This window comes from Lithobates pipiens, unplaced genomic scaffold, assembly GCF_037356315.1.
Source record: "Lithobates pipiens isolate NorthernLeopardFrog02 unplaced genomic scaffold, aLitPip1_a1.2 Scaffold_8, whole genome shotgun sequence".
NCBI lineage: Eukaryota > Metazoa > Chordata > Amphibia > Anura > Ranidae > Lithobates > Lithobates pipiens.
Window position 1 is genome coordinate 62,231,427 of NW_027507903.1, and position 19,412 is coordinate 62,250,838.

Genomic DNA, 19,412 nt, shown 5'->3' on the forward strand with positions numbered 1-19,412 from the left:
TGATATTTTAATACGTTGAGGGGGCGGTTCAATATGAAGGCCACCAAAACACACTAATGCAATGCAGTGTAAGCGCATTACTGCAATGCATTGGAACAGTATGTTTCAGTCCTCATTTTCACATTTTACAACACAAGCATTGAAAACTTACCTTTTTTTTTCTAGCGAAACAGAACCTTAGCAGCCTGCCAGCCCACTAATGTAAACAACCAGCGGGTGTTTCTAATCTGTTAGAAACCAGCTAAAACCAACTTTAGTCCTGTGTTATGATCTTATGAACTTCCCAGTAAGCATGGATAGAAAACTCAAGGATGGCCTTATAATTTAAAATGAAGCTAAACAATATCCTTAGTCTCCAAAAATAATTCATAGTGGATCTTTGTCCACCATCCCCCCACTTACTGGGTGGTTTGTTGTGTAGATTTTGGGTACTCACCCACCCAGAGGATCCAGCATTGTCCCACTAAAATCTTGTTTTCAGTCATCTTCATTCCTGTGCCGTCATATTGATGATTACATCATCCACAGTCCTGCCAGCTCTTCTTGGTTCAACTGGCGAGCCTCCTGATGATGGGGTGCTAGGCAAACCCCCCTCCACCTTATGAATGAGGTGTTTTGCCCCCTGGGATATGTAAAGGCAAAGGGAGGACAGTGCGCATCATTTGTTTAGGCGAATAATGTGCAGGGGATGGACCACACTTTTTTTTTTTTTATAAAGAAACAACACAACTTAATAAAATTCCTATTCTTGCAGCGTTAGAGAGGAGGGGTGGAGAGGAGGGAAGTCTCTCCTGAGGGCGAAGATTTGCTTTTAATAGCCTTGTGTCCTACTTTTCATTAAATCACTTATTACTGTGTTTTTATATGTAGCACCCCCTACCAATACGTAGATGCTAGTAATAGGATTTTTGTTGAATAGACTGTCAGCACAGGTAAATTTAGGCAGGCCTATGCTGCAAGCTAGACCTGTCTGTTTTGATCTAGGGGGCTGGGAGTAGTTAATGTAGCAGTGGGTGTGACCACCTGTGCTCTAGTTCTAAGGCGCCTCCCCTGCTTCCAGGGAGAATGTTCTGGAAAATGGGCAGGGCCTGGAACTGGAGTGGCAGGCAGCTCATGTGCGAGCCCTGACCAATCCCCAACTGTTATTGGCAGGGGGCGGGCCTCCTATATACGCTGAGGTAAAATGCCACTGGGGAGGAGTTGTCGGCTGAGTGAAATGGAGAATGCAATACTAGACAGCAGCAGGAGGGTACCCTAATCTTGGGGGTGCACGCCGATCACAGTAGGAGGCCCGGGGAGAGCTGTGAGGAAACTTCACCTTTACACGGTTATCGGCGATGTCTTTATTATCACACGGTCGTTGGAACTCCTGGGGCAGAGGGGCAGGTTAAGCTGTCAGAACGTATGGTCTGGATAAGTTCTTCATCAAGGACTCAGGGCAGAGAAAGTTCGTTGAGTGTACTACAGTGGATGGCTGGATGTGCCAGGAAGTCTGTGAGGGAACTTCACGAATACCCGGTCATTAACGAAGTCCTTATCATTACTGAGTCAATGATGAAGAGTCCTGGATCAGAGGACAGACTGTGGGGATATGTGTCAAATCAATATCGCCTGAGGGCACAGGATTTGCAAGCTGGGCTAGCTGGGAACAGTAGTCCACCGTCCAAAATGTGCTTTTAGGCCTCCGGGGAGAGGTGCTGCAGGCCTCCGGCTAAGTAGCAGCGAGCAACCAGAGCCAGCTTAACCACTTAAGCCCCGGACCAATTTGCAGCCAAAGGACCAAGCCCCTTTTGGCTATTCGGCACTGCATCGCTTTAACTGACAATTGCGCGGTCATGCGACCTGGCTCCCAAACAAAATTGGCGTCCTTTTTTTCCCACAAATAGAGCTTTCTTTCGGTGGTATTTGATCACCTCTACGTTTTTATTTTTTGCGCTATAAACAAAAATAGAGCGACCATTTTGAAAATGCAATATTTTTTACTTTTTGCTATAATAAATATCCCCAAAAATATCTAAAAAAAAATTTTTTCCTCAGTTTAGGCTGATACGTATTCTTCTACATATTTTTGGTAAAACAAATCACAATTAGCGATTATTGATTGGTTTGTGCAAAAGTTATAGCGTTTACAAAATAGGGGATAGTTTTATAGCATTTTAATTCATATTTTTTTTTTACTAGTAATGGCGGCGATCAGTGATTTTTATTGCGTTGCGACATTATGGCGGACACATCGGACATTTTTTACACATTTTTGGGACCATTGTCATTTATACAGCAATCAGTGCTATTTAAAGTGGTTGTAAACCCTCCCCTACAACTTTTTCCCATGTGAATCAGCATAAAAAACCCTAATGAACACTGCTTGTAGATATCTCCTTACTTGCTTAGTATTGTTGTAATCCTTTTTGTTCTTTAGAATGATGTCACTGAGCATGCCCAGATCTCCCCTGATTTACGGCACACTCTCTATGTCTTATCTATCTGTTATCAGGACTTCCTACGGCACAACACTGAACTCCCAGCAGGCTGCTAATCACTCAAAGCTTCCTTGAGGTCACATGGTCACACAATGTGACCATGTGACCTCACATACAGTGTAAACAAGGGAATGGGACAGCAGTACTGCAGTCTTATCAGCTGAAGCTGATAGGACTCATACAGGCAAACACTAGGTAATCAGCACAAGTAAATACTATGAAATAAACAAGTCAGCTATGAACAGGGAAGCAGGGTTGCCATAGAAACGTTGGATTGAGAAGGAGGCTTGGTTAACAGTACAGGAAGTGCTCAATGTAAGGGCGGAAATACACTCCACTGTGGACTCAGAAAACAATACTTAAGATGGCACTGCCTAACCCCTGGAAACAAGTTTTTTAAAGTTTCTTTAGACAGTAAGTAATATGCGATTTGGGCTGGATTACAGTGGCTATAGTCTGATAATGACTTATTATAATGGACTAAATGAAAAGAAGCATCCGAGTGGGAGAGTTTACTTCCTCTTTAAATGCACTGATTCCTGTGTAAATGACACTGGCAGTGAAGGAGTTAACCAGGGGGCGAGGAGGGGTTATGTGTGACGTTATGTGTTTTTTTTTTACTGGAGGGGGGGCGTGGTCTGGCATGTGACATCACTGATCGTCTTTTCCCTATAAAAGGGAACGGATGATCGGTGACAGCCACAGTAGGAAGCACGGGGAGAGGTTTGTTTACACAGACCTCGTTCTTCAGCTCTGTGACCCGATCGTGGGACACAAGTGGTGATCGGGTCCGCTGGTCCCGTGTCGTGAGCGTGCGCGACCCACGGCAGGGCACTTAAAGAGCCACGTACAGGTACGTGATTGTGCCCAGCCGTGCCATTCTGCTGATGTATATGTGCAGGAGGCGGTCCTTAAGCGGTTAAAGTGGATGTAAACCCAATGTCATCCTTGTTAAACTACTGCCATAGGGTTTATCTATAAGGATATGCATGCCTCCTGCATGTATCTTTACCTGTCAAATGTCTCCCCTCTGTCTGCTATGAGACCCGAAAAAACTGCATATTCTGTGGGTGGGTCTGTTGTCTGGAGCTCGGTGGGTGGAGACGTGATGTCAGTGGACTCCCCGTCCACCTCTACACTCCCCTTGTCAATATGCATATTCTCCTGTCTATTTCTTACACTGAAATCATGCTGAGGTGGGGAACATCCAATTCTGGCAGAGCAGCAGAAGAGTGGGAGTGAATTAAAAAATAATGCAGGTCTCTTAGGCTAGTGCACGAGATATGTAAATCACCTGTCACTCACAGCAAGGGGGAGGATTTGACAAAGTTTTTCTCTGTTTGTCAAGATTTAAATCACTGAATAATAAAAGAGGATTGCTCAGAGATGGAATTACTCTTTGTGGCAAGCCTGGGCTCAAATGATATGAAATCTTATACTCTACATTATGACATCAATAAAAAAAACTATTCAGAGTGGGTCCTTCTTGCTTACAGAAGATGTGACATTACTTTACTTCAGGATAAGTTTGTGCAGGAGGAGAGGAGCTCTGGGAACATCACCCTTACACGGTCAAGAGTGATGTCATGCACAATAATGGGTGAGGAAATCCTGGAAGCAATAGTCTGCAGGAGTTAAGCAGAGGAGGAGCAACAGTCTGCATGGTGATGCAGGGGAAAGATCATAGCAATTAAATAGGCACATCATCTCTTCTGGCTCTAAATACGTGCTAATTTGTGAAATCTTTAAAATATGATGGCGAAATGAACTATCCTATGGGCACCCCATATACCCCTTTCCCCCATCCAAGTTGTACCCCCAATAAACAAAAAAAAACAGCAAAAGACTGTTCATTGTCTCTGCAAGTGATATATGGGAGTCTGGCAGTGGGTTGAATTGGTGGATGTTTGTTACTAGTGGCAACTACACCACTACATAATGCAAGACTTCCCATACCTCTCATTTCCCCCCTTACTTCCACCTGTTTGGAATATGTTAGTTGTGGACATGTGCACTGCTCTATGTGCACAACAAATTCAGTAGTACATAGGATTTAGACCATCTCAGAATCGAGCAAGAGGCGGGGGTAACTATGTCCCTACATACAGAGGGACCACGGAAAATGAACGTAGCCACCCTCTAACATGCAGTCAGATCACAACAGCAAAATGATAAAGGAATGAAGGAAGCTGAGAGCAATAGAGGGCATTTTTAAAATTAAAAACATATACTTAGAAGCAGAGCGGAGTGTCACCTTAATGTGCATAATCTGGGCACAGACGCCCTTTAAGGCTATATAAAAAAAGAGAATTTGAGAGAACAGTACAGACAGTTCTATGTTTTATTCTTCTACTCAGCTGTGATTAAAGTGGACAACTTCTACCTTTTATAACTGACATAAAATGCAGGCCGTCCAAGCTGTACAAGTTCCGTAGTTCATTGGATTTGGTCAGTCCCTTCCTTTTATCTCTCCGTCACTGGTTCTGTGTCTTTCTTATGTTTAAGTAATAATTAGGTTCAGTCAGCTACCTTGTTTGTGATTCTGAATACAATGAAAATACACTATTAATTTGAATTTTATATTGGTTTACAGATCGCCTTAGACTGTCCTTCTGATATCTGTCGATTTTATTTGCAATTGCAAGAGCCATATCTTAAAGATCCGGCTGCCTATTCTAAACTTCAGGTAAATCTTTTTCTGAAATGACATGTAAAGCTGAACTGAAAGAGTAGTGGATAAAAGAGTAGTGACGGGAAGATGAACTCATCATCGTGCTGCTTTTACTTTCACTGTCTAGTCACAGGGTGGGAAAGGGGTTTGTAAAGTACCCTTTCACAAGGGCATTCTGATAAGGTTTACCTGTCAGTTTTTCAGGCAGACCAGATCAGAAGATCAGGAGGATGTAAATGGACTTGTGTCTGTAACACGCACCTACCTGCGAGTCCACCCAGGTCATAAGAGAGAAAAAACAGAAAAGGACAGCGTCCTTTTCTGTTTTTCTGGACCGGATCAGAGGTAGCCTGATATAAACGTAAAGCAAAGTCCACCTGTGTCTGCTGGACAGAATCTGAAGAGGTACAGATGTAAAAAAACTGGCATCCGTCCCCTTCCGCTATGATTCAAAGGGGGATCGGTATGCAAATCCCCCACTGAGCAGAGTGGACTCCCCTCCATGTCAATGGAACCTTAGTGAAAGTGCAGCAGTAAAAGGTCTGGTCCTCTCTCCTGCTAGTCAGAACACAGCTGTGTAAATCACAGGAATGTATAGAAAAAATTCAAATCCTTTGTTAGGCACTCCCCCTCCTGCCCAGGCCAATCACACTTTGAATGACAATTGCATGGTCATGCAATGCTGTACCCAAACTACATTTTTATAATTTTTTTAGACAGATAGAGCTTTCTTTTGGTGATATTTAATTGCCACTGGTTTTTTTTTAGTTTTTGCTAAACAAAAAAAGACAATTTTGAAAAAAAAAAGTTTTTCATCGTTTTTGCGAAAGTTTCCCAAATAAGTCATTTTTGTCCTTCACTGATGTGTGGTGATCAGGTTGCACTAATGGGTACTGATAGGTGACACTAATGGGTACTGATAGGTGGCTAGGGTTGCCACCTGTCCGGTTTTGACCCGGACAGTACGGGTTTAGGAGGCTGTGCCCGGGTTTCCCTCTGCCTCACACCCGGACAGCTGACAGGGGTACCATGGGGCCTCCTTTTACGAGCCCCAGCACACAGGGGGACCTGGACAGCAGGGGCATCGGAGCGGCGGGCGGGGGGAGCAATTACAGAGCAATCAAAACATATGGGAGAGAGAGGCGACAGACAGCTGCTGGTGCGGAAGGTTTTAATAAAATAAATGCTTAAAAGCAAACAATCCACTCACTCTCCATGTCAGAGCTGTATATGTCAGTCTGTGAAGTTGGACGTCCCATCCCCCCCTCCGATCTGCTCTTATCACTGAATCGCTGGAGGAAGCCGAGGATACAGAGCTGCGGGGAGACTGCAGTGAGCTGCCAGCCTGGGATGCTGTGACCAATCGGAGCATTCCAGAGGCTTAACCACGCCTCCATCATCAGAGGCTGACAGTTCACATGAGTTTCCCGATTCAGTGATAAGAGCAGCGTGGAGCGGAGGGGAGGATGGGACAGCCAACTTCACAGACTGACATATACAGCTCTGACATGCAGAGTGAGTGGATTGCTTTTAAGCATTTATTTTATTAAAAACTTCTGCACCAGCAGCTGCCTGTCGCCTCTCTCTCCCTTATGTTTTGACCCTTCTGTGTTTGCCACCCCCTCTGTAACTGCCCCCCCTCCTCTGTAATTTCCCCTCTCCTCTGTATTTGCACCCCTTTCATCTGTAATTGTCCCTCATTTCTCTGTAATTGCACCCCTCCTCTGTATTTGCACGGGCCCCTCCTGTCACACCGCACCCCCTCCTGTCACTCTGCACCCCCTCCTGTCACACTCTGCACCCCCTCCTGTCACACTCTGCACCCCATCCTGTCACATCGCACCCCCTCCTGTCACACTCTGCACCACCTCCTGTCACACTCTGCACCCCCTCCTGTCACACTCTGCACCACCTCCTGTCACACTCTGCACCACCTCCTGTCACACTCTGCACCACCTCCTGTCACACTCTGCACCACCTCCTGTCACACCGCATCCCCTCCTGTCACACCGCAGCACCACCTCCTGTCACACCGCAGCACCACCTCCTGTCACACCGCACCCCCTCTTGTCACACCGCACCGCACTGCCCTACTGACACCATTTACTGCTCTACTGACACTGTCAACTGCTCTACTGACACAATTTACTACCCTACTGACACAATTTAGTGCCCTACTGACACTGTCCACTGCCCTACTGACACTGTCCACTGCCCTACTGACACCATTTACTGCTTTACTGACACTGTCCACTGCCCTACTGACACCATTTACTGCTCTACTGACACTGTCCACTGCTCTACTGACACCATTTACTGCCCTACTGACACCATTTACTGCCCTACTGACACCATGTACTGCCCTACTGACACCATGTACTGCCCTACTGACACTGTCCACTGCCCTACTGATACCATTTACTGCTCTACTGACACTGTCCACTGCCCTACTGACACCATTTACTGCCCTACTGACACAATTTACTGCTCTACTGACACTGTACACTGCCCTACTGACACTGTCCACTGCTCTACTGACACCATTTACTGCTCTACTGACACTGTCCACTGCCCTACTGACACCATTTACTGCCCTACTGACACCATTTACTGCCCTACTGACACCATGTACTGCCCTACTGACACTGTCCACTGCCCTACTGATACCATTTACTGCTCTACTGACACTGTCCACTGCCCTACTGACACCATTTACTGCCCTACTGACACAATTTACTGCTCTACTGACACTGTACACTGCCCTACTGACACTGTCCACTGCTCTACTGACACCATTTACTGCCCTACTGACACCATTTACTGCCATACTGACACCATTTACTGCTCTACTGACACTGTCCACTGATCTACTGACACAATTTACTACCCTACTGACATCATTTACTGCTCTACTGACACTGTCCACTGATCTACTGACACCATTTACTGCCCTAATGACACCATGTACTGCCCTACTGACACTGTCCACTGCCCTACTGACACTGTCCACTGCCCTACTGACACTGTACACTGTCCTACTGACACCATTTACTGCTCTACTGACACCATTTACTGCCCTACTGACACTGTCCACTGCCCTGCTGGCTGACAGTGTCCAATTTTAAGGTAGGCTATTGTCACTGACATTTCTTTTATTAATCGAATCATATTTTATGGGTACACTAAATGCTTTTGTTTTATTTAATCATGCCCATTTAAGTCCCTCCACTGTTAATGCAATTTGGCTATAGCAACTGTTCTGTGTAGCACACTTCATTACTACTCTTTTTGGGTAACCCAAGGTATTTTACAATCCTATAGCGTGTACTACAAAAAAATTGCCGTGCGCCGTGAAAATGTTCGGGTTTGGCTTGAAGAAAAGGTGGCAACCCTATAGGTGGCACTGATAAATAGGGCCCTGATTATCAGTGTAGATGTCCCGTCACAGTTGCCAGTTACCGGCTCTCCTCTCCTCACGCTGTGATAGCGCATGAGGAAAGGAAGGCCAATACTCGGCAGTTGTGTTTACATTGTGCGTCAGATCTGTGTTGCAACGGGCGTGCAGGGAGTGTGGTTCTGGGAGGATATCCATGGAAGCCCTCCCAGAGGACGACCGTGCTGTACCAGTCTTTTGAGAAAAGGTTAATCTTTGTATTTAGCGGTTTGCCTGGAGTTCAGCTTTAACAAATATTTTACAAAATGTAACTGAGAGAAAATGCATTGCGTTATTTCAACACTGCACCTGACACTTATATGAGATGCTGTTGAAAGCATCCAGTGTTTTCTTTTCTTTTAATCTCTAGTATCATGGATCTTTCACAGCGTAAAATGGGTGTTTTTTAAGACTAGGTGGCAGAATCATGGGCTGTACAGCCATAAATCATAGCACATCATTTCTAACAAGTGAAAGGGCTTGCTTACACTTGTGGCCATCATTGCTGCTCTGAAATCAATTTTCAAAGGAATTTGACAGGCGGCTTGGAGGTGGTATGCTGCCTCCTCATTGCCAGTTTTAACACCTGAAAGCCTGCAGCATCAAGTATGTTACACACGCTTGTGGCATGGCCCCATTGACTTAAAATGTCTTGCATGACATTGAATGACATGACCTGTGATATAATTCCTCCCATGCTGTACCACGGCAGTGTGTACTAACCTGGCTTGTGGCAGCAAAAGGTGGCTGGTAAAGTCCAGACCCAAATCCAATCGAGAATCTGTGGAAAAAGAGCTGAAAACTGTTGTTCACAAATGCTCTCCATCCAACCTCACTGAGCTCGAGCTGTTTTGCAAGGAAGAATGGGCAAGAATTTCAGTCTCTCGATGTGCAAAACTGATAGAGACATACACCAAGTGACTTGCAGCTGTAATCGCAGCAAAAGGTGGCTCTACAAAGTATTAACGCAAGGGGGCCGAATAATTTTGCACGCCCCACTTTTCATTTTTTTATTAGTTAAAAAAGTTTCAAAAATCCAATAGACTTCGTTCCACTTCACAATTGTGTCCCACTTGTTGGTGATTCTTCACAAAAAATAAAAATTTTATATCTTTATGTTTGAAGCCTGAAATGTGGCAAAAGGTTGAAAAGTTCAAGGGGGCCGAATACTTTCGCAAGGCACTGTATATATATATATATATATATATATATATATATATAAAAAATAGTCATATCCAGTTTTTAGGACATGCAGATTAGTCATAGAGTTATAGCCAATAGACATGTGCAGAGTAAAATATTTCGTTTCGGAATTTCGTTTTCGTCCGAAAACTTAATTTATTTAGTTACTCCTGAAATTCGTTTTTATTTATTTCGTTTTTCGTTCAAAAATTGCATTCGTCCGAAAATCCACATGAATTACGGTCAAATCTGTCTTGGAAGGCTTATGGTGTCTGTTGAATGTATAAAGAAGATTCAACGGAGCTAACTATATAGCATACTTTAGAACCCTATTAAAGTCTATGGGACTCCAACGTTCAAAATCTAAAGTGCTAATTTTAAAGGCTAATTTGCAAGTTACTGTCCTAAAAAGTGTTTGGGGACCCGGGTCCTGCCCCAGGGGACATGTATCAATGCAAAAAAAAAGTTTTAAAAACGGACGTTTTTTCGGGAGCAGTGATTTTAATAATGATTAAAGTGAAACAATAAAAGTGTAATATTCCTTTAAATTTCGTAGGGGGGGGTTGTCTATAGTATGCCTGTGAAGGGGCGCATGTTTCCCGTGCTTAGAATTGTCCCTGCAAGTGTCATTTATGCAGGAAAAAAAGTCCTTTAAAATCACTCGCAGCTATTATGAATTGTCGGCTCCGTAATACAGAGAACACTCATTGAAAGTCATTGATAAAAAAATAAATAAATTTAAAAAAAGCGTGGGGGTCCCCCAAATTCAATTACCAGGCCCTTCAGGTCTGGTATGGATATTAAGGGGAACCCTGCCTCAAATTTAAGAAAAAATTTGACGTGGGGTTCCCCCTAAATATCCATAACCAGACCCTTCAGGTCTGGTATGGATATTAAGGGGAACCCCGCGTCAAATTAAAAAAAAAATTGACGTGGGGTTCCCCCTAAAAATCCATACCAGACCCTTTATCCGAGCACGCAACCTGGCAGGCCGCAGGAAAAGAGGGGGGGACGAGAGAGCGGCCCCCCCTCCCTCCTGAACCGTACCCGGCCACATGCCCGTGACCCCTCAAAGCACCTTGTCCCCATGTTGATGAGGACAAGGGCCTCATCCCCACAACCCTGGCCGGTGGTTGTGGAGGTCTGCGGGCGGGGGGCTTATCAGAGTCTGGAAGCCCCCTTTAACAAGGGGACCCCCAGATCCCGGCCCCCCCCCCTGTTTGAAATGGTAAGGGGGTACAAAAGTACCCCTACCATTTCACAAAGAAAGTGTAAAAAATGGTTAAATAAAACAAACACACTTTTGAAAAATTCCTTTATTAAAAATAAAAAAAAGATTCCAGCGGCGGTAATCCACTCTTGCTATCCAGCGACGGACGGTCATCTCTCCAGCGATGTCTAATCTCATCCAGCGCAGCGATCCATCCTTCTTCTGTCTCCTCCACGGAGACACTGCAGGCATTCCGGCGGCTGACGTTTCTTATATACGGAGGGCGGGGCCACCCGTCACCTGACCCCGCCCCCCTCTGACGCAAGGGGAAACCCGGTGTTCCCCGTGACGTATGGGTGACCCCGCCCCCCCTCTGATGTAACGGAAACCTGCCTGTGTTACATCAGAGGGGTGCGGGGTCACCCATACGTCACAGGGAACCCCGGGTTTCCCCTTGCGTCAGAGGGGGGCGGGGTCAGGTGACGGGTGGCCCCGCCCTCCGTATATAAGAAACGTCAGCCGCCGGAATGCCTGCAGTGTCTCCGTGGAGGAGACAGAAGAAGGATGGATCGCTGCGCTGGATGAGATTAGATAAAGGATAAAGGGTCTGGTATGGATTTTTAGGGGGAACCCCACGTCAATTTTTTTTTAAATTTGATGAGGGGTTCCCCTTAATATCCATACCAGACCTGAAGGGTCTGGTTATGGATATTTAGGGGGAACCCCACGTCAAATTTTTTCTTAAATTTGAGGCAGGGTTCCCCTTAATATCCATACCAGACCTGAAGGGCCTGGTAATTGAATTTGAGGGACCCCCATGCTTTTTTTTTATTTTTTATTTTTTTATCAATGACTTTCAATGAGTGTTCTCTGTATTACGGAGCCGACAATTCATAATAGCTGCGAGTGATTTTAAAGGACTTTTTTTCCTGCATAAATGACACTTTGTGCAGGGACAGTTCTAAGCACGGGAAACATGCGCCCCTTCAAATTTAAAGGAATATTACACTTTTATTGTTTCACTTTAATCATTATTAAAATCACTGCTCCCGAAAAAACGGCCGTTTTTAAAACTTTTTTTTGCATTGATACATGTCCCCTGGGGCAGGACCCGGGTTCCCAAACACTTTTTAGGACAATAACTTGCAGAATCTTTTCTCTCCGTCAAATCTTTTTTCTCTGTCGAATATTTTCTCTATATAATCTTGGACTAATAGAGGTAAGGTTAGGCACATTCGACCACAGGTTCTATAGACACAGATTGTTGTCAGAGTCATGTCGAATCTCCTATTCTATATCGAACTGTTGTAACAATGAAAACGAAAATAAAGCATTTATTTATGTCGGATCTTTCATTTTTCGGATTTTGTGCTTTCGTTATCGTTTGTCAAAACGAAAACGAAAATAGCTGAAATTCGGACGAAAATGCATTCGGACGAAAACGAATGCACATGTCTAATAGCCAAGTGTTTCAAATTTAAGCATCACTTTACTGGGAAATGAAAAGACGTAGTACTGGTTGCCAATTCTCCTTAGCTTTCATAAATCATCCCTACTTAATGGACAGAAACAATGTTCATATGAATGCAGTAATGTCAGCAAATTTATCAAATTCTCATCAAACTTGCCCTAATTAATATAAAACAAGCTGAGCATCATATAAGCTTTATTCATTCCTGGTACTGTTTTAGGTGCTAAAATATTACTGCCTCTGCTTTCTCTGTTTTGCAGATGTTGGTATATATGTTCTATTCAGTTCCATGCAATCTAATGACTGTGTATGGCTTGCTGGTTCCTGGATGTACTTGGATGCCAGATCTGTCTCTTATACACGCTGGGGGATTAGCTCAGGTATAGTTCTTCTAATTTAAATCTGTGTCTGTTTGTTTGATATGTTTTACATATTAATTGATGTTTTCTATTACTTATGTGCCCTGTGCACATATCCAAAAAACTTGCTGTCTGCAGTGCTTGAAGAAAATTTAAAAGGGCAGTTCTTCCAAAATTTGTATTTTAGTTATATGAGAAACATGAGGGTTGAGTTACTAAAACTACAGCACTCAGAATGGGGTGCAGCTGTGCATAGTAACCAATCAGCTTCTAACTTCAGCTTGTTCAATTAAAGTGTAACTCCACTTTGTTGAGAAAAAAACATTCCCCTCTGGGTGATCTATGTACATTACAAGGATTTTAACAAAATTTGTTGCAGATTCCTACTTTTTGTTATTCTGAAGAAATCCATGTGCCTGTATCCATGTGGGAAATTGAGTCCAATGGGAGTGGTTTCATAATCATCAGTCAGCTGTGCACCTGCAGGGCTCTTAATGAGGACAACTGCCTGCATCCCTTTAGGCGTGATTTCCTATTGGGAGTATCTTGCCAGAAATTACATTTTTTTGCAGAGGATACCTGAAATCTGACTTGTATCTTAGGGCAGCCTTTTGGGAAAATCAGTGAGCCAATCACACAAGCAGAAAATTATGTTTCTGTGTACAGAACATCTCCATCTTGCATTGCATTTTCAGAAAATAATAGAGCTGCAGAATGAAAAGGAAAATTCATTTTTAATAACATTCAATTACAATATGACTTATGTCACGATTGTATACGCTATATTATTTTTTATTTATTTGCTATTTTTTTCCCCCACAAAAGTGGAGTTACCCTTGACGCTGTGACAATAAAACTTGGAAGCTGATTGGCTACCATGCAGAGCTGCACCAGATTTTGCACTCTCCAGTTTTAGTAAATCAGCCCCTTGTTGAGCTTAGTCAGCCCCTGGCTTTTTAATATGTCTTGAATACTACTACAGCAAGATTTCCTGCCATAATTTGTAACTCTCTTCCACTCTAATTTATAATTTTGGGCATTCCAGCAAATTATTTGTTGAATTTTTCCTATATCAAAATTTTTGAAATTGGACAGGGAGAATTGAACATCCCATAATTGTCACAGCAGGTGTGTAAACCCAGGAACTAAGCACAGATATTTTGCTGTTAGTCCCAGAGAGACACAGGAAATTGTCAGTGGTCACCAATCAGTGGTCCATTGACTACTGGTGGTTCACGAGAAAATGTTGGTGGTCCCCAGGAGTACTGCCGCAAATCAACATAGTAACGAATGTATACCGCCCAACATTGCTTCCAGTGTTGTTCTCAATGCGCGCTGATAGTCAATACTGTCAGTGCGTATTGATACTCGACTACTCCTCTGTAGTTTTGGGTCCTGTGAACAGAGGATGGTGCTGGGAGTAGTGCAGAGAGCGGCAGGTGAAGAAGGAGGGGACTTCCAATGACAGAGCTGATCACAGACTGTGGGAGGGAGCATGGAGCTCAGTCAAATGGCTGGATAAGGAGGTGAGATCCAATTATGAGTCTGTGTGATGCAGAGTGCGAGGTGTGGGCGGGGGTCAGAGAGCCGGAGCATTGTGTATAAGGCCAGTAAAATGTAAATGGTCCACGGGATTCACAATTGTAAGTTTAGTGGTCCGCGGGGTCCAAAAGGTTGGCAACCACTGATTTAAAGCAACAATTTAATGATGAAAAATAGCTTGCAAAAAATTGGGGTCTTTAAGGTTCCAAAACCTTAAAGACGCCAATATTATGCTTTAATGTAAGGACATTCTGACAAGCAAAGCTCCAACATTTCCTGGTAGAGTGAAAGCTTATCAGTGTCCAACACATCATAGTAATCAGCTAACAGAAATGTGTGGGAGGGAACAGGCAAGCTTCAGTACTACCAGGAGTCAGAGCTTTGCCTGTCTAAGGCCTGGCATTTGAGCTTTGAGACTGGTACACATGGCTGAGTATTGGCCAGTTCAACAGAACGGCCAACATTCAGCCAGTGTGTACAGCAGCCAGCCCAACAGGAGCCAACTTCTGTTGAACAAGTATGCTGGAAAACCAGCAGCCGCCAATGGCTGCAAACGCTGATCAGTGTGTTCTGGTGGGGGGGGGGGGCTTCCCCCCATGAGAACATAATAGCTCTGTGGAGATTGCTGCACTAACATAGTATGGCGACCTCTCTTTTTTTTTTTTATGTTCGGTCTGCTGGGTTTAATGAGAAACTTTCCGTGTGTACCTAAGCTTAACGGTGGGGACTTGGTGGCTACTTAAGGGATAAGCAGGCACTTTATACCCATCACCAAATTCCCTCCATGAATTGCTTTAAACTATCAGATTATGTCTGTCTGGGACTCTATTGGCCAGACACCTTCAACTCCCTGTCATTGCTGAAAAACTAGTTCATTCTGAAAGGCAAAATCCTTGCTGGCAGTGTTGAACCTTTCCTGCTCTCTCCCACCTCTCTTCCCCTTTTTTTTCCCTATGGTGTGATCACTATGATTTGTGGGAGATAGTCAAGTCACAACACTACTAGGAAATGGTGCAGCATCAACATCAGAAGGCACTGGTAGGTGGCACTGATGTGGAGACACTGGTGAGAAGAAGCAGCAAAGAGAGCTGGTAACCGGCTTCTGTTGACATCTTGATCGATGATTGGACACAGCTGATCACAAGGTAAAGAGCCGCTGATTGGCTCTTTACCTCAATCAGTAGGCCCATGGCGGACACGATAACAAGAGGCAATCACGCTGTAGCTGTCATTCGGCTATAGCATGGTCGCCGAGTAGTTAATGCAGACTGAGCAGGATGACAATCAAAATGTATCTAACACCCACCACCTTAAGGCCTAGTTTACACTTGTAGTTGTGGAGGTAAAAACGGGTGGTTGAGGCATATTTTAACCAGCCCCCCCACCCCTGCCCAAGCTGCAAAGGCAGCTGTACAGGATTATTCATATGCAGTGGCCTCAGTGCAGCAAAAATTATTCCCTCTGTTGCATTTGGCAGGCAGTACCACCCACCGAATGCAATCCATTCAAGTAAATAAGGCCACGCCGCAACCAGTGCTAGTGTTACTTTGCAATGGTCTGGGCTTCTAGGAAATAAAACAGGTGATGAGGAGGTGATGTAGCCTGCCTTCCAAAAACCAATCCACCGCAATCCCGTTTAGAGGGCTAATGTGTACACAAACCCTAAAAGCCATATTGCACCATTTTTCCAACATGCAGTGTGATGCTCTTGAGCCTCTTTCAGAGACACCAAATAACGGTGTGCCATTCAGTATGAAAACCATCTGTATTTAAAGTGTATTAAGGTGCAACAATTCAATAGCTTCACACTTTTAGGTGTTAGGTAGTCTTGCAAGTGGTTAAAATGCATTAAACTTTAATGAAATTAAAAATGATGTGCATTTTATGTGCATTCATGTATTTAAACATGTTATATTTTTAAAAAGGCCTAAATGTTGCATTTATATTGCACTCAGAAGTACAAACAAAACGTTCCATGGGGTTTGGTGTTTTAAAATCCAAATGCACAAATGTGACCCAAGACATAGGTTTTAACTGTATATAAAGTGCTGTAAGCAATATATAACACCATTCCTACAGTAAAGCATGGAGGTGGTAATATCATGTCATGGGGGTGTTTCTCTGCAGCAGGGACTGGATAGAGGGAAAAATGGATGGGGCAAAATACCATCAAATTCTTGAGGAAAACCTGCTGCTCTCTGCCAGAAAGTTGTCAATGGGAAGAAGGTTTACCTTCCAACATAACAATGACCCAAGGCATCCCAGCAAAAATGACCACACAGGAGTTGAAGGTGAAAAAGGTGAAAGTCCTTGCATGGCCTAGTTGGAGCCCAGACTTAAAGAGGAAGTAAACCCTGATGAGTTTACTTCCTCTTTCATTCCCTGCAAAGGCAAAGCATAATGGACTACTATGCATAGCACAGTAGTCCATTATGTGTCACTTACCTGACACAGGAGCCAGCAAAGTCGCCGCTGTCCCCTGTAGTCCGCCGCATCCATCTTCTTGGTGGGGTCTCACAGCTCCGCCGCTGTCATTCGGCAAAGCCGCAATGACGTCACTCCCGCGCATGCGCACGGGAGCCGACACACGCGGCAGCTCCGTCTCTGAGAATGCCGCGCTCAGTGCATGCGCCGTAGACAGCGGTGCCTGTTTTCGGGCAAATATCTCCTAAACCATATAGGTTTAGGAGATATTTCTTGGACCAACAGGTAAGCCTTAATCTAGGCTTACCTGTAGGTCAAAGTGGTTTGTAAGGGTTTACAACCACTTTAAACCTCATTGAAAATCTGTGGAATGCCTTGAAGACTGCAGTCCACTAACGGTCACCATCAAATTTACCTGAACTTAAGCAGTTCTGCAAAGAAGAGTGGGCAAATATTGCAGTCTAGATGTGCAAAGTTAGTAGTGACATATCCCAACAGACTAAAGGCTGTAATTAAAGTGGTTTTATACCCCTTTTTTTACCTACAGGTAAGCCTATAATAAGGCTTACCTGTAGGTAAAATGAACAGCTACTAAACCTACAAGGTTTAGAAGTTATTCACCCTGTATTCAGCTGCTGACATCAGCAGCGCATGCGCAGTGAAGCTCCAAGGTATCATGCCGGAACGGAGGACTCCCGTGCACATGCGTGGGAGTGACGTCATCACGGCTCCTGCCACTCACAGCGCTGGAGCTGAGAACCCAGAAGAAATGCAGAGGGGAAAATGTCAGCTCCCTCGGATGGCTGTGATGCTTCGTTCTAAGGTAAATATTTCATCATGAGCTAGTGTGCGGTGCATAATAGCTCATTATGCCTTTGCCTTACAGGTTTCTTTTTTTTTTGTTGTTGTTGCTGGGTTTACAACCGCTTTAAAGCAAAAGGTGGTTCAACAAAATACTGACACAAAGGGGGAATTTTTTCTCCCGAATCAGTGATTCCGTTTTTGCATTTTTAAAAACATTTCTGACATGTTGGTGTTTCACCTTTCACTTGGATGCTATAAGTTGCACTGGGTAAACAAAGCCAGATAACACAAAAACTGTGTCTGTCTTTATTTGAGCCTGTAGACCAACAAAATGTGATTATTTAAAAGGGGGTAATTCTTTTCTATACCGACTGTATACCCTAGTTCTTGTTTCTATGTCTTATATGAATAAATAAGTGATGATTCATTGTCTCTTACTGTACAGGCCCAGTTCTCTCACATCGGTGCTTCTCTTCATGCTCGGACTCCTTACATCCACAGAGTTCCTGATGAAGCCAGGCTTTTATTTTTTTTCACAAATATACTATTTGCATCTGTTCCACAGCTACTGGCTCATCGGTGTATCAGTGAACCAGAGTTTTTTGTGAAGGTAAAAACAGGGGTCAAATCTGAATAGAATTAGGTTCCATGTGCAACTCTCTTTCCAGCAAGATGAGCTTCACTGTATATTTTACCTGTCTATAAAACGAACTGAACATTTTCCTTGGATGCATTGAAGATTTTTACAGTATCTAATGAAAAGTAATGAAGTTGCAGCAGAACAACCAAACCTCCCAGGAAGCCAACAAAAGAAACTGCACACAATTCATATCAAGGACCTAATAATGTGTAGGGGCATCCCTTGACTTGACTGTTCTGAAAACCTTTACTTCATGATGGATGAAGTAGGTAGAAGTGTACTTTGCTTACTAGAACTTTAAAAAATGCCTTAAAGTGTTACTAAACCCAGGACCCTACGTTCACTATATCTGGTCTCCCACGGTGCACAGAACATGGAAACACAATTATTTTAGTAAATATAAACTTTGACAATCCAATACAAACCTACATTTCCTTTCATGGAGTTCTTCCTGTCTGCTGGCCATCTCTTTCCACAACTTCTTGGATTCCCAGCATGCTTTACAGCATGGGTCTTCAAACTATGGCCCACCAGTTGTTCAGGAACTACAATTCCCATCATGCCTTGTTGTGTTTGTGAATGTCAGAGTTTTACAATGCCTCATGAGATGTGTAGTTTCACAGAAGCTGGAGGGCCATAGTTTGAAGATCCCTGCTTTACAGTGTCTCCTCTGTTGTTTACTTTCATTGCCTAAGGACTATATATCCCATGGTACTTTGCTGCCTTCAAGCAGTGATTCCTGTACTGACTCCACCTCCTGAAACTCCTTTTCTCAGTACCGCTGTAGCTCAGAGGGCAGGTTCTGAATTCCATGACACAGCAATGCCTCCTTACAAAGCATAGTGAATACGTGTCACAGAATTGACATAAATGTGTGGAGAGCACCACAAAGTTTACAAACTTTAAGATTGTTTAGAGTAATAGGGATAGGCTAGAAATAACTGAAATAGAATTTGGAAATCAATATGTGAACTTTTTTTTAACTTTTGACCATAGATATACGACCCCAATTCTCAAAAAGTTGAGACGCTGTGTAAAATCTACATAAAAACAGAATGCAATGACATGCAAATCTCATAAACCCATATTTTATTCACAATAGAAATGTTTAAATTGAGAAAATGTACAATTTTAAGGAAAAAAATAAGGCAATTATGAAATTGATGGCAGCAATGCGTCTCAAAGTAGTTGGGACA

General features: G+C 43.7%; 1 protein-coding gene across 2 annotated transcripts in view; it reads left to right on the forward strand.

Annotated features, from left to right (window-relative positions):
* The window catches only part of TM6SF1 (transmembrane 6 superfamily member 1), an 82,090-nt gene extending 63,317 nt beyond the window's left edge, over positions 1-18,773 (forward strand). For both annotated transcript variants that reach the window (XM_077472348.1, XM_077472349.1), the window contains 3 exons: positions 5,074-5,166; positions 12,708-12,827; positions 18,022-18,773. In XM_077472348.1, the coding sequence (XP_077328474.1) occupies positions 5,074-5,166; positions 12,708-12,827; positions 18,022-18,213 (405 nt within the window). In that variant the 3' untranslated portion in view covers positions 18,214-18,773. The remainder of the gene's footprint in view (positions 1-5,073; positions 5,167-12,707; positions 12,828-18,021) is intronic.
* The last annotated feature ends 639 nt before the right edge of the window (positions 18,774-19,412 follow it).